This window comes from Bos mutus, chromosome 3 (genome assembly GCF_027580195.1).
Source record: "Bos mutus isolate GX-2022 chromosome 3, NWIPB_WYAK_1.1, whole genome shotgun sequence".
In the NCBI taxonomy this organism is placed as follows: Eukaryota; Metazoa; Chordata; class Mammalia; order Artiodactyla; family Bovidae; genus Bos; species Bos mutus.
The window spans coordinates 52384738-52400734 of NC_091619.1; the positions used below are offsets into that span (position 1 = coordinate 52384738).

Sequence of the window (15997 nt, forward strand, 5' to 3'; positions counted from 1 at the left end):
TCAAGCAATCTTATGCCCAGGAGAGAAGAGAGGCCATGGAAGCCTTTAAAGTGGCTGAAATTCCACCATAGAAAAGTGGTGTTTTTCTGCACATTCTGCAATCCTAATTCAGTCATTCTGGACTGGCTTTTTCTAATTTCCTCTCACTCTGCTCCACACACCCATATTTGTGCTGTAGTCAAAGAATCTGGCATGACTCTGCTACCTCAGAAAGAGCATGAATTACTTTCAATTTCAGTTTAAACACATCACTATACTGGAAGAGAAGACTGACTTGCTCAGTCTTCTTTAGCTTTGATAAAGGAGAGACAAAGGGGTGGAAGGAGCAAGTAAGCAAAGGGTGAGAGGCAACTGGAACCATTCTTGGACTCCTGGTGTGTGGAACAGGTATGTCCATCTTTTATGTGCTATCTAAGATTGATTTTTGATTCAGTGTGACAATTGAAGGGCAGATGGCTTGTTGTCTGGAGTGCAGAGGTCTACAGTTGGCTTTATTTTGGGGAGCTACAGCTTCTCTGTTTGGATCAGTAGGGCTGCGAGGTGACAGGCACACTGTGTCTTCCTGGATGTGCTGCTTCTAGAAGGAGCCCTTATGGGATTTTGCCTGTCTTGCTTTGTCAAGCTCTGTGGCTGGCATTTGAATTCAGAGAACAAGATATTTCCTGCCAAGGCGGTTACAGGCAATTATAACTTAAAGAGACCATTTCTTTTCATCTTTATATCAGTCATACTTAAGAAAGCTTCACAGAGAGAGCTCTGAAAATTTGTCTATGTACATTAAATTTAGTACCCACATAGCTGATATTTAATAATTAAAGGTTTAAAATCTCATCAAAACTCTTTCGTTCTCTTCTCCTTTTCTCTCTCTCTCTCTTCTCTCCCATCTGTTGTGTTTGTTGGTTTGCTTTTCATGGTTATGAAGTTGGAGCCGTTTGTAGCATTTAAAAAATCTATACCATCTGGGTTTAACAATCCCTTTGGATAATTCTTCTGTAGATCAAATTTAGAAAACCAATCCTGAGTAGGACTGAACAGCTGCACTTTGTTAATTTGAAGTTCAGAATTTTGTAGCCCATTCACAGTAAGAAATCAGAGATCTACAGATCTGTGGGTTTTTCTTTGTTTGTTTGCTTTTTTGTTTTTTGAGCAAAGAGAACAAAGAAGTAGTTTACTGAGGCAAAAGCAAAAAGACACACTCAGGGGAGAGTGTGGGGGCATCCCTGTAGGATTTTTTGATTTCATCTTTTTTCTTATTTTTATCATTGAATGAATGGGGTATTTTTGGTTAGAGGTAGAATATTCATTGAGGGAGGTGTGTGTGGGGGGCTTCCTAAGTGGCTCAGTGGTAAAGAATCTGCCTTTTAAGCAAGAGATGCAGGAGATGTGGGTTTAATCACTGGGTTGGGAAGATCCCTGGAGGAGGAAATGGCAACCCACTCCAGTATTCTTGCCTGGGAAATCCCATGGACAGAGGAGTCTGGCAGTCTACAGTCCACGGAGTTGCAAAAGAGACACAATGGACAATGCATGGATGAATGATTTATTGAGAGGAAGACAGAACTGGTTTTTATAAAGTTGTTTGCAGTGGTTCATCTCACATCTTCCTACAGCTTCCTGTAATCTTCCCTTTAAGGAAGGAACTGGACAATTCTAGAAATTATAATGTAGCTGTTAGAGGCTCCTGTTTTCCTTTGTATTCTTGATTCCCACACTGAAGAACTAGACAAAAGCAAATGGTGCAGGAGCAATGTATGAAATTGCTTGCTGCTTTTCTCTGATAAAAATTTTTTATTTGTAGACCTTATTTCTTAGTAACCTAGAGTCCACAGATTGTGTTCAAATGCAGAACCCAAAGGACCAATCTGTTCAGTGCAATTTTTGTGGATAAGTCTTCATCTAATTCAACAAACATGTTCTGAAATTCTATTTTGTGCTGTGTGCTATGCTTAGATACAAGCTTATAGTATCTAATTTTATTATTAAAACATCCACCATACTGGATCTATAATTTTTCTCACATTACCCCTATAATTATCTTTAAAAACTTAAGTTTAACTAGGTGGGGCTCCTTGTTTAAGACTACATGAGTAGTAACTGATAGAGTGATTTTTTTGTTTGTCTGTTTGGTTTTTGAAGTATCTTTTGATAGTATTAAATGTATCTAGAATGTTTGACCTGTAAATATAAAACAATATTTTAGATAATTGAATATAATATCATGCTTATACATTCTGATAATGAAACATGCATAGATATTATAGGAAACTTTTAACATAATAGCAACCAAAAATATGCCAAGAGATCCACGGTATAATAGTGCTTTTAATATTTAATTTTTCAAATCAAACTTTGCCTTGGAAAACAGTTACAAAGAAATCCCATCTCCTTTTCATCTAGATTTACCTAGTGGTCATCTTTTGCTTGGAGAAGGCAATGGCACCCCACTCCAGTACTCTTGCCTGGAAAATCCCATGGGTGGAGGAGCCTGGTAGGCTGAAGTCCATGGGGTTGCTAAGAGTCGAACATCACTTTTCACTTTCATGCATTGGAGAAGGAAATGGCAACCCACTCCAGTGTTCTTGCCTGGAGAATCTCAGGGACTGGGGAGCCTGGTAGGCTGCCGTCTGTGGGGTCGCACAGAGTCGGACACGACTGAAGCGACTTAGCAGCAGCAGTAGCAGCATCTTTTGCTACATTTACTTTATCTCTCTAAATATATTGGGTTGGTTAAAAAGTTGGTTCAGGTTTTTCTGTAAGATTCTAAAAAAAATAAATGGCCAATACGAAGGGCTATTGTTAAAAAAAAAAAACCCAAACATAAATAACAAATATTGGAGATTTGCAGTTCTCTAGTAATTAGTGATGTTGGGCATTTATAAAATCAGTCACATTTTGAATTCTTTGTATACCAGTTTTGTTCCAAGGAAATCTTTCACTAAATTTGTCCTTGGTTTTGAGGTTTGGGATTAAGCTAAAGAGAAACAATAAAGTCTTTTTAGGCTTTTCTTTTATGCATCTTCCCTGGGTCTGTGTGTGCCTTTTCAAATTTCCCATATACGTGCTGCTTTAAAATATCTTAATTTTCCAGACAGTCTCTCCTCAGGGCTTCTGATCATCTATTGTTCGCCTTTACCCTGAAAAGGAAAAATTCAGCTTCTCCTCTCAAATTTCTATCCTCCATGTATCACTTCTGGTCATCACTTACATGGGCATATAATCATACTAAGCAATTTCGACACAGTAATTTCTCAGAGTTAGTCCATACTCCACAGTCCACAGGTTAAGGGTTGAGTGCCTCAATTAAGACACAAATTGCAAGTCTAGATTGTCACTTGGGCTTCTAACTGGCTATACAGTGAAGGTTCCCACAATCTTCTCCTCAGGTTCAATAATTTGCTAGGATGGTTTACAGAAATCAGGAAAAATTGTTTACTTGCTAGGTTATTGATTTATTAAAAAAAAAAAAAAAAAGGATACAATCCAGGAAGAGCAAGAGAGAAGAAATGCATGAAAGTAAGAAAGGGGTAGGAGAAGGAAATGGCAACTCATTCCAGTGTTCTTGCCTGGAGAATCCCAGGGACAGAGGAGCCTGGTGGGCTGCCGTCTGTTGGGTTGCACAGAGTCAGACACGAATGAAGTGACTTAGCAGCAGCAGCAGCAGCAAGAAAGGGGTATGGAGTTTCCATGTTCCCTCTGGACATGCTATCCTTTGGAAACCTCCATGTTTATCAAGCCAGAAGCTCTCTGAACCATTTTAGTTAGCTTTTTTTTTTCTAGTTTTTTAAATAGAACCCTCATTCAATAGCTATGGTTGATTAAATAATTGGTCACTAATGATTACTCAACTTTCAGCTCTTCTGTGATCCCCAGAGGTTGGGGAATGAGGCTGAATGTTCCAAGTCTTGAATAGCATGGTTGCTTCTTTCAAATATGAACTTAGCTGGGTTTGTGCTTTATGTGGGCTTCCCAGGTGGCTCAGTGGTACAGAATTGGCCTGCCAATACAGAAGGTGCAGGAGACAGGGGGTTCAATCTCTGGGTTGGGAAGATCCCCTGGAGTAGCAAATGGCAATGTGTTCCAGTATTCTTGCCTGGAAAATTTCATGGACAGAGGAACCTGGTGGTCTACAGTTCATGGGGTCACAAAGAGTCAGACATGACTGAGCTACTGAACAGCATCACACATGTATTTTATGTATCATTGTTCATTGTTCTATCGGTAGGTCATGTCTTACTCTTTGGAACCCCATGGAATGCAGCATGCCAGGCTTCCTTGTCCTTCACCATCTCCCAGAGTTTGCTCAAACTCATATCCATTGAATCGGTGATGCCATCCAACCATCTCATCCTTTGTCATCCCCTTCTCCACCTGCCTTCAGTCTTTCCCAGGATCAGGGTCTTTTGCAATGAGTCAGCTCTTTGCATCAAGTGGCCAAAGTACTGGATCTTCAGCTTCAGCATTGGTCCTTCCAATGTATATTCAGGATTGATTTCCTTTAGGATTGGGGCTTAGTATGTTGTAGGCCTTCAGTGCATGGTAACAATAACTTGAATTTTATTATTATTATTCTTGAAGTAAAATTATAGATAGTGATAATAGTTTGTGTTTTATTAAAAACATCATAGAGATTTGAGGAAATGATGGAGGAAAACCTCTGTAGTATGCTAATTCTAGGTTACCTGTTGTCTCATGGAAAGTACAGAAGTCTTACTGAATTTGAAGTTGACAGATGCCTTGTATTACTCTGCCTGTAATCTTATTTCTACTAGAAAGCTCTTGTATAACTCTGCTTGTAATCTTATTTCTACTAGAAAGCTCTTCTAGGTTACCATGACATCTGGACCCAACATGATGAACCCCATTTGTCTGGTGGAAAATGACAATGAGATTCTGTCAGTAAACCAGAAAGCTCTACAGATTCTTGAGAAGATTTCTCAGCCAGTGGTGGTGGTGGGTATTGTAGGACTCTATCGTACAGGCAAATCCTACTTGATGAACCGTCTTGCAGGACAGAACCATGGTGAGTGTTGTACTTGGTTAGAGTCCAGTTGTTTGATTCTAGCTGACATCTTAGTTTCTTAGTTTTCTTCCTTGATCATGTGAAGGGAGAAACAAATTCCTCTGAATAAGCCAATCTTCCACTTCTAATTCTTACCACTAAATCACTACCTTATTGTGATCTATTATCATGTTCTCTGTTTTATTCCTGTAATGCAAAATCTCTTCAACATATGCAAAAATCCTACCTTATCCGACCTGATTAAATACTGTGCTCTTGCAGTTGTCTTCTCACTTTCAAAACATTTTTTTTTTTTTATTGAATATTCTCAAGAACATATAAAGATATTTCATTATCTATCATCTTAAAAATTCTTCCTGGATTTCATATCCTATTGTGGCTAAAACCTCTCAAACTCTCCCACTTTTTTAAAAATGATTTTTTTCTGGAAAAAATACAATCTCAATTTCTTTTTTTTTTACTTTTTTTCCATGTCCATATCTCACTGTAATACACTTCTCCACTTTTGAAACTCACCATTCTTTCAAAATGCTCTTGTTACAGTTAGCCATAACCTCTGTTTTATCTGACTCATGGATACTTCTTTGTCTCCATGCTGAACCCTTGCTTGGTATCATTATCGCAATTATCTCCTTGAAACAGAGAACACACAAAGTAGGGCATTCTTGTTGAGGTAGAGACAGCACCATCATATGTACTAAGGTACTTGCATTCTAGTAAGTCTGACTTTGTAACCCCTTGGTGGCTTAGATTATCTGCTGTGATTGAATATTGCTTTCTCCCCTCCCTTTGCAGGTTTCCCTCTGGGCTCCACAGTGCAGTCTGAAACCAAGGGCATCTGGATGTGGTGTGTGCCCCACCCCTCCAAAGAGAACCACACCCTGGTCCTTCTGGACACCGAGGGCTTGGGGGATGTGGAAAAGGTGAGGTGGAAGGTCACAGATAAATCCTTTTTATTCTGGGTTTTCTCCTTATTGCTTGATGATCGTAGAACTTTAGCTGCTTTAGTCTATTTGTAAAATCCAGACGTAAACTATAGTAAATGAGGCAAACTATGGTTTGTTTGAATCCCACTTCTAGGAAAAGTTATTAGACATATATTAAATAAAATATTTTATTTCTTGGCACTGCATGGATGACTTGATTTCTTTTAATAAATAGTTATTGAACAGCTGAATTCTAGGCCTTTGGACTTAAGAAGGTAGATTGTGTTGGTGGTTTAGTTGCTAAGCTGTATCTGACTCTTGTGACCCCACAGACTGTAGCCCACCAGGCTCCTCTGTCCGTGGGATTTCCCAGGCAAGAATACTGGAGCGCATTGCCATTTCCTTCTCCAGGGGATCTTCCCTGACCCAGGGATTAAACCCGAGTCTCCCGCATTACAGGTGGATTCGTTACCAACTGAGCCACCAGGGAGGCCCAAATAAGGTAGATATCAGTGACCAAAGTAAAGGTCTTGTTCTCAAAGACCACACATGTGCAGTCAGCTTTAATAAAGGGTGATTGGTAAAGAAGAAGGTTAGAGAGAGGAGGAAGCTGAACTACATTGCAATCACCAACCCCTGTCAATTCCCTGGGAGCTCTGGGCAAGAATGGTCCTTTTGAGTTGCTCTGACTTGGAACAATGGTGCTAGTAAATTATTGAAAAGTTACTTTGGGAGCCTTTCTAATTAATAGGGCTAACACCTAAAGACTCTTTCACTGGCACTCCCAACAGCTAGGGGAATAAGTCCTTCAGTCTTAAAAGGTGATCCAGGCAGGACTTGACAGTTTCCATCACTTACAGTTAAGTTATAAAGGTGTGTTGGTAAAAAAGAGGAGAAACATCAACCTGGGAGAGAGGAAGGATTTTTGATTCATCTTCTTAGCTATCAGATGAAGAGTGTATTTAACGGTTGGAGTTAAGAGATGGGTTTACATTTTCTATGATGAAATTCATCAACTGTTCACAGAACATTTTAGAAAGCTGTGAGATACCTCTAGATGTGGTGGTTCTATAAGACATATGTTTGTCCTACAAGAAACATTTTAAGATGGATTTTTTGATATTTTAGCTTTCTACTAATGGGTGAAAGAAGTTACATTTCTTTGTTTCATTAACTTTAGAGTTATTTGGAAATAGTACCTAAATTTCTATAGCTTTTTATATTTCTCCCCAAAGGAGAATTAGAAATTCTGTTTTTATCTTGAAAGTCATATATCAAAATGATATAGTCTTGTTGTTGAAATAATTGATTGTTTTCCATAAATGCCACTTCTTCTTCTAATTGATTATTTTCTAAGACTGAGTTTTGGGGAAATAAAGTAATGAATAGACTATTTCCCCCCAAATTCCCATATAGAATTGTCTTGACATAAATCAGTTTTTCCATTTGCTCTAGGCAGCAGCTTTACACACTCTTTACAGCAGAAATAATATATAGATTTATGCTACTATTTAGAAAATGCTATGATTTATACAAACAAATTAGTCTGGCCTTTAAGGCCCTTCATCAGGTTGCACTAGAGCTTCAAATTCACTTCTCCACTCACCTTCTGCTCCAGTCAAATGAAATAACTCTGTTTTAATTATAAGACCCCAGTATTCTCCCATCTCTAATTTTGCCTCTGTGAGTGCTTCTGTCTATGGGATCACCTTCATTTCTTGAAGTCCACATTTTGCCAATTCTTTAATACTCAGTTCAAGACTTCGAGGAAGCTTTCATGTCACGTTCTTTCTCCAACTTTCATAGCTTGGTTCTTCCTTTACAGACATAAATTTTAATTTAATGTTATAGCTATAAGTTTCTCTGCTTATATACATTACTAAGATGTCAGCTTTCTATAGGTACTGTCATCTTTGCTGCATTTATTGTTATGGATGTTTGTCACTTATTTGAAATAGGCGTCCTGAAAGGAATAATTGTCATTTTTAACATTGCTTTTTGAAATCTAAGAACAGTGGGAGAGTATTAACTTTTGTAGATATTTATTGATTTAATATAATTTAAAAGCCCAATTATGCCAACTCTGGTCTATTTTATATGAGCTATGATGAATAAATACATGTGGAATGAAGAAGTACTAACACTCATCATTGAATACATAGTTACGTACCAAGTACTGTACTAGTTTTTATGTATATGTTATTTTCCTTCATCCACTGAGGGAAAAGAAAGTCTTATAAAGATTAGAATCACTTTATATATGAAAAAATCACAAACATAAAAAATGTCTTTGTAATTGTCAAAGCTGATATCTGTATTTGCGTCTGTCTTCAAATAGTGTCTATGAGTGTGTTAACTGAAATAATACATGAAAGCCTGATAGAATCAATGGATGAATGAATTTTTAATTTAGGAGTAAAATCCTAAACCTCTTGTTTAAATGTGATTTCTAGGGTGACCCTAAGAATGACTCGTGGATCTTTGCCCTGGCTGTGCTTCTATGTAGCACCTTTGTCTACAATAGCACTAGCACCATCAACCACCAGGCCCTGGAACAGCTGTAGTATCCTTCCAGAAACTGAACCTCCAAGTTTCACCGAGTTTGATGAAAATGATAGAGTCATTTCTCCTTCCCTATCATTTAGTTGCCTTTGGTGGAGCAGAGGGGACCCAGGGCCAAAGACAGTGATGATAATACTTTTTAATTAGGGAAATGTAGGACTTGTGTGGAGGCTGTTACTTTTCTTTAACCAAATCTTAGCTATGTGACAGAGCTCACAGAACTTATCCAGGCCAAGTCCTCTCCAAGACCTGATGGAGTAGAAGATTCCACAGAGTTTGTGAGTTTCTTTCCAGACTTTATCTGGGCTGTTCGGGATTTCACCTTGGAGCTGAAGTTAAACGGTCACCCTATCACAGAAGATCAGTACCTGGAGAATGCCTTGAAGCTGATTCCAGGTATTAGAGCATGACCCGGGCAGTGGATGGTCTAATGGAGGGTGGGATTTACTAAATACTGCCTATCATCTCTGGGGTTGTGTTGCCCTAATGGTCCGGGAGCGAGCAACAAGAATGAAGACAGAACACGAAATCTGGTGCAATGGGTCAGGGGACGTGCAGCCTGTATGGGACTGAGGTGCAGAGTCCACTCTGAGTCCAGCTTTTATTCCTAATTGCAGACTACAAGACTATTTTTTATGTTATCTTTCCCAAGACACTACGCTTACATAGTCCAGATCTCCTTGTTTTTACGCCAGGTCATTCCCTTTTGGGCTTGTCTCAACAATCAGCAAGTGTATAGGCAGTGTTCATGCTTGACACGGACCTGGTGTTCCAAGGTCCATGCTTTCATGATCCCAGTCATACTCCCTTCTGGGTCTGGCCTTGGGGTTTGTAACAAGGAGATTATTCTTAAGAAAAACATGAAAGATAATCATTAACACAGTTTCTTAATATATGCTTTTTTTCCAGGTGCTATTTCTGTGGAATTTCTCAAGGCTGTGAAAGTACATTATAGGAATTCCCACTACATGTCCCACTTTTTGTTTTTGCAGGAGTAGATATGCTGTCCGAGCAACTGCCTTTCTCATCAGTTCTTGGATGGTTTTTCTCATGCATCTGAGGACTAGACACAAAACAGTTAAAAATTTACATCCTGATATTATTGTACCAAGCAATCCTCCTCCTAAAGTTTTAATCCACATCATGGGGTTAAGTTAATGTAAGCTTTCCTCAATTTCTTCAAAAAAATCAGTTTCTGGGAGTAATTGTAAGTGATCATTCTGCATATTAGAAATAGTAGCCTGTAACTGGGAAATATCTAAGGAGAGATTATTATGAATGTGTCCTCTCAAATGTTCAGATAATCGGTCCCAAGTATATGCACTTTGATTATACTTATGAGGTATGACACAAAATGAAGAGATACTCCGATCACACTTAAGATGAGTTTGTAACTTAAAATTTTGTACTTTGTCCCCTAGTAGGAGAGCTGCATTTTCTAAAGCCATCAGTTGTTCATTAATTTCTTGGTCTATGTGGGTTTGACTTCCCCAGGCAGAACTTGCATTTTGGTGCCACTGCTGTACAAACGTAGTCGTTTATATAGTTTGATGCAGTGCCAGCCCGGCTATTACTGCTGTCATGGCTATGGTGATAATTCCCATAATAGCTGCCATAAGGAGTCTGATAAACATTTTGGAATGCTGTAGTACTTTCTTTATAACTTTTAAAAGATGATGTCTTTCAGAAGAGCCTCCCCAAGGTCTGGTTTGATTTACTGGAAGCCATATTCCTCATCTCCTTCTTCATATAACAAATGAGTGATTAGAATTATAAAGTGAAGAATTTAAGCAAGTATATAATTTTCAATCCTGGCAAGAAAATTCTTGTACACTTTCATTGATAGAAATTGTTTTTTTCAAGAGTACATAAGGATCTCTCACACAAGCCTGAATGTAAAATGTCCAGTTTGGACTGGTATTAAATGTCAAGAAATAACATCCATCCCAAATTTGGAATTTTTTAAGACTTAAAGCCAATTTCCAAATTTCTCCTTGCCCTATTCCTTGATCCAATTGTGGGAAGAGGGGTGACATGCCACTACCATGCCATATAATTGGATGATCTAAATGAGTGGTAATATTAGTATGGTGAAAGACTTCATGCAGCTTCCAACACAGCCTTTTGTGAGAATTGCAGGACTGATTTTGATGAGAGCAATTAGAGACTGCCTACCCCTTAGGGGACCAGTCCCATCAATTCCATAGGAACCATTAATCAAAATTACTCCCTCAGTTCCACAACAATTATCCCACTGAATACGATCTTGTTTTTCAGTCCATAGCTTGAGATGCTCTCATAAAGGTCTGTCTGATTTGGTGTAATTGTCAGGTTCTGAGTTGTTATAAGCAAAACTCAGACCAGAGAGAAGATGTAGCTAAATCTTAGTATAGTTGCTATTTAAAGAATTGGTGGGCAGCCAGGCTTGCACAGATAGTTTAAGACATCCTGTAGCTGGTCCTACACAAATTGTCCAGGATTCATATCCATAAACAACACTGAAGGGAGTCCCTTCCTCTTGTTTAAAAAAGAGGAAGATGTGTATCTTCAGGTCCTGGTATCCAGGAAGAATCATTAACATAAATGGGGATCATAGAATCCCCCCAATCAACAGGTTTTTGTAATGGGGGGTTAGGTATACATGCCCAATAAGTATAATTTTTAGATTCAGCTGTTGCTAGGGGTATGTATACTCACTGAGGTGGTGATAAGAGCAAACATGGAAATGCCCGGGTTGTTAGGAGTGACAGCTTTCCCTTCATTTTCTAAGATCTCCTTTGATTTCTGTGTTCATCTTTTAATTTGTCCCCACGTGGGAATCTTGTTCTAATGTGTCGACAGGAGGGGAATCGTTATCTTTGTTTGTTTCAGACTTATGCTTTTTAAACTCATTACTGGGGTCTCTACATCCCATGTGAAGCATCTCTTCTGTGGGAGTTTGCTCATGATACGGTTTCAGATGACGCGACGGAATCCAAATGGGTGTTTCTGAATCACTAGTGAAACACAAGCGAAACCCCTTCCCCAGGTTATCAGATTCACCCTATGCCATGAGTGTGTTTGTGGATCATACCACCAAACAGGTGGTTTGGGGTGAATTTCTTTTTGTTCCTTTATAAAATGCTGTTCTGCTGCGGTGAAATCATTATCTTGATGCAAAAAATTTTAAGTAAATAATACTTTATATAATTTTTGCTGTGGTGGAAGTGACATTCCATCTCCCCCTTTCTGTTTTTGTAACATTTCTTTAAGAATCTGTTAGCTTGTTCTACAATAGTTTGTCCGTGGGGATTATAGGGAATTCCTGTATGATGTTTTCATAGACCAAGCCTTTAAAAAATCCCTAAAAGCAGAACTGGTGTAAGCTGGGCCATTGTCTGTTTTTATATTTTGTGGGAGGCCCATAGTAGCAAAGCAGCTACGCAAATGTGAAATAACGTGTCTTGTAGATTCTCCAGAGCAAGCAGTTGCCCATATAAATTTAGAGTTAATATCAACTGTGACATGTACATAAGCAAGCTTTCCAAAGGATGGAAGGTGAGTTACGTCCATCTGCCAGATCTGATTTGGCCTCAGGCCACGAGGATTAATTCCCCCAGTTTCTGTTAGAGACATGGTTATTGCAACCATCTGACATGTAGGACAAGTGCTCACAATCTGTTTAGCTTAAGCCCAAGTGATGTGAAACTTGGTTTTTAAATATTTTGAATTACAATGTGTCAGGTCATGAAAGGCTGATGCCTCTGTAAAGGCTGGAAATAAAAGGGCATCGGCTTGAGTATTTCCTTCTGTTAAAGGCCCTGGTAAAATAGTATGAGCCTGAATATGAGTAATGTAGAATGGAAACCATCAGTGTCTAATCACCTGTTGTAAATTTGTAAAAAGTGTATATAATGTGGATGGGATAGTATCCTTAATAGTTGCTGTTTATATATGTTTAGTGACATGTACAGAATATTGAGAATCAGATAAGATATTAATTGCTTGGGGAATATTTTGTGATATGTGTATAGTAGGTAGAATTTTTGCTTGTTGTGCAGAATATCCAGGTGTTTCAATTACTGGCATAAATGTGCCTGTATATCCTGCTTTCCCTCAGCTACTGCCATCTGTAAAATTGAGAGGAGCGGAGGGAATGGGGTTGATACTGCTAATTCTAGGCAAAATCCATCTTGTTTGTTTTAAAAACTACAAGATATAGGCAAATCAGGATAGTGGTTGCCAATATGTCCAACATATTGGACAACTAAAAGTTTGTTGCCAAGATAATGAATAATGAATTTTGAAGAGAATGTTTTAATTCCTTGGAAGTTGGTGTAGTCCAAACAAGGCAGGGATCATGTCCAGTAAGCTGTTGAACACACTCTCTTCCTTTTAGAATTATATTGGCTACCATATCTAAGTAAAGGGTAATAGATTTTGTTTGTGAATTAGCTAAGAATAGCCATTAAACTATTAAAGGAGTTTGCATAATCAACCCAGTAGGGGAATGAGGGGTGGGGAAGACAAACAACTGAAGAGGCTCTAAAGGGTCTATTTTGTCTACTTGGCAGTTTTGTACAGCTTGTTCTATAATTGCTAGTTTTTTCTCAGCCTCAGGAAATTTTTGTTGGGAGCTATTAAGCTCTGGATTTTCTCTTAATAGAATAAATGGGATAAAGAATAAGTTGGAATCCCTAGTTTAGGCTGAATCCAGTTCATTTAAAGTTTTAATTGAGTCTCTGCGTATCTGCATCTTTTGGTTTGATTGCAGTATGGGTGACTTATTTCCTGAGTACTGAAAAGGTTCAGTGTATTGTGATTTATCAGGAGCTATATACAAGCCAGTACATTCCAAGCATTCCTTTAGCTTTAAAAACATTCCTATAGGCTATCAATTTCAGGTAGGCACATAGTATATCATCCATATAATGAATGATATATGCATGAGGGAATTGCTGTCGCATTGGATGTAAAGCCTTGGCTACAAAATTTTGACAAATAGTGGGACTGTTAAGCATACCTTGAAGTAATACAGTCCATTGAAGTCTTTTATGTGGCTCTTTTAAATTAATGGAGGGAACTGAAAAGGCAAATCTAGGTTTATCATCAGGATATAAAGGAATAGTGAAAAAACAATCTCTGAGATCAATAGCAAACAAATGCAAATTTCTTGGAATCATACTAGGATTAGGTAGACCAGGCTGCAAAGCACCCATTGAAACAATAACAGCATTAACAGCTCTCAGATCAGTAAGCATTCTCTGTTAACCAGATTTCTTTTGTATAACGAACACTGGAGAATTCCAAGGGCTAAGATCAGATCAGATCAGATCAGATCAGTCGCTCAGTCGTGTCCGACTCTTTGCAACCCCATGAATCCCAGCACGCCAGGCCTCCCTGTCCATCACCAACTCCCGGAGTTCACTCAGACTCACGTCCATCGAGTCAGTGATGCCATCCAGCCATCTCATCCTCTGTCGTCCCCTTCTTCTCTTGCCCCTAATCCCTCCCAGCATCAGAGTCTTTTGCAATGAGTCAACTCTTCGCATGAGGTGGCCAAAGTACTGGAGTTTCAGCTTTAGCATCATTCCTTCCAAAGAAATCCCAGGGCTGATCTCCTTCAGAATGGACTGGTTGGATCTCCTTGCAGTTCAAGGGACTCTCAAGAGTCTTCTCCAACACCACAGTTCAAAAGCATCAATTCTTTGGTGCTCAGCCTTCTTCACAGTCCAACTCTCACATCCGTACATGACCACAGGAAAAACCATAGCCTTGACTGGACGGACCTTTGTTGGCAAAGTAATGTCTCTGCTTTTCAATATGCTATCTAGGTTGGTCATAACTTTCCTTCCAAGGAGTAAGTGTCTTTTAATTTCATGGTTGTAGTCACCATCTGCAGTGATTTTGGAGCCCCAAAAATGAAGTCTGACACTGTTTCCACTGTTTTCCCATCTATTTCCCATGAAGTGATGGGACCAGATGCCATGATCTTCGTTTTCTGAATGTTGAGCTTTAAGCCAACTTTTTCACTCTTCTCTTTCACTTTCACCAAGAGGCTTTTTGTTCCTCTTCACTTTCTGCCATAAGGGTAGTGTCATCTGCATATCTGAGGTTATTGATATTTCTCCTGGCAATCTTGATTCCAGCTTGTGTTTCTTCCAGTCCAGCGTTTCTCATGATGTACTCTGCGTATAAGTTAAATAAACAGGGTGACAATATACAGCCTTGATGAACTCCTTTTCCTATTTGGAACCAGTCTGTTGTTCCATGTCTAGTTCTAACTGTTGCTTCCTGACCTGCATACAAATTTCTAAGAGTTTTTTCCCACCTGGGAATACCAGGTGGTCTGGTATTCCCATCTCTTTCAGAATTTTCCACAGTTTATTGTGATCCACACAGTCAAAGGCTTTGGCATAGTCAATAAAGCAGAAATAGATGATTTTCTGGAAGTCTCTTGCTTTTTCCATGATCCAGAGGATGTTGGCAATTTGATCTCTGGTTCCTCTGCCTTTTCTAAAACCAGCTGGAACATCAGGAAGTTCATGGTCCACATATTGCTGAAGCCTGGCTTGGAGAATTTTGAGCATTACTTTACTAGCATGTGAGATGAGTGCAAAGGACTCAATAATATGTCCCTTGTTAAGTTTTTCATTAACTAATTCATGTAAAGCCTCAATTTTTTTTTTTTTTTTTTTTTTTGGTTTAGGGGGCACTGCTCTATCCACATAGGTTGATCTGTTTTCCGATTAAGGGGTATGGGTGTGGGTGGAGGAAGATTAATAGGAGCAGTGGCCACTAGTGAAAAGAGGGCGGTTTGAAATCTTGAGTAGTCAAAGGATAAATACTTCCTTGTTGATTTTTGCCCAGTCCCAATCCTGGTATATAACCTTGATTGAACATAATTTGGCGACTGCCCTTGCTATATTGATTTGGAGGACAAGGGGGAGGAGACGGAGGAAAAAATCCCTCATCATCTTCCTCAGGAGCTGAAGGAGCAGGTTTTGCAGATGGCTGCCCCTTTCCCTCAGACTCCACATACTCTGAACTTTGAGGTTATTCAAGAGAATTATCATCATTTTCTTCAAAAGAATCAGAAATCTGCAAAGGTTCCAGTACGGAGTTAATTAATGCCCACATACTCCAAATAGAAATAGGGAGTGGAGTTCCTTTTGCATGTTCCTTTTTAAACTTGGCTCCAACCTTTTCCCAGACTTTTAAATCCAAGGCCCCTATTGATGGGAACAAGCAGCAATATTTATCTATTGCTTGCAACAATTCTAATAATCCCCCTTCACTAATAGAAGCTCCTCTCCCTTTCAAGAGTTGTCTTAATAAACAAATATGTGGGTGATAGTGTTCTACAGTCTCAACATTTCCCATTTTCAGTTTGTTCAGTCACTTAGTCATGTTCGACTCTTTGCGACCCCATGGACTGCAACACACCAGGCCTCCCTGTCTATCACCAACTCCCAGAGTTTACTCAAACTCATGTCCATTGAGTCTGTGA

General features: G+C 39.0%; 1 protein-coding gene across 1 annotated transcript in view; it reads left to right on the forward strand.

The window, feature by feature from the left end:
• Positions 1-232: 232 nt before the first annotated feature.
• LOC102281619 (guanylate-binding protein 6) overlaps positions 233-15997 on the forward strand; it is a 29068-nt gene continuing 13303 nt past the window's right edge. Inside the window, exons 1-5 of the mRNA XM_005893681.3 lie at positions 233-387; positions 4812-5020; positions 5816-5943; positions 8400-8509; positions 8708-8904. Coding sequence (XP_005893743.2) covers positions 4831-5020; positions 5816-5943; positions 8400-8509; positions 8708-8904 — 625 coding nt within the window. The 5' untranslated portion in view covers positions 233-387; positions 4812-4830. The remainder of the gene's footprint in view (positions 388-4811; positions 5021-5815; positions 5944-8399; positions 8510-8707; positions 8905-15997) is intronic.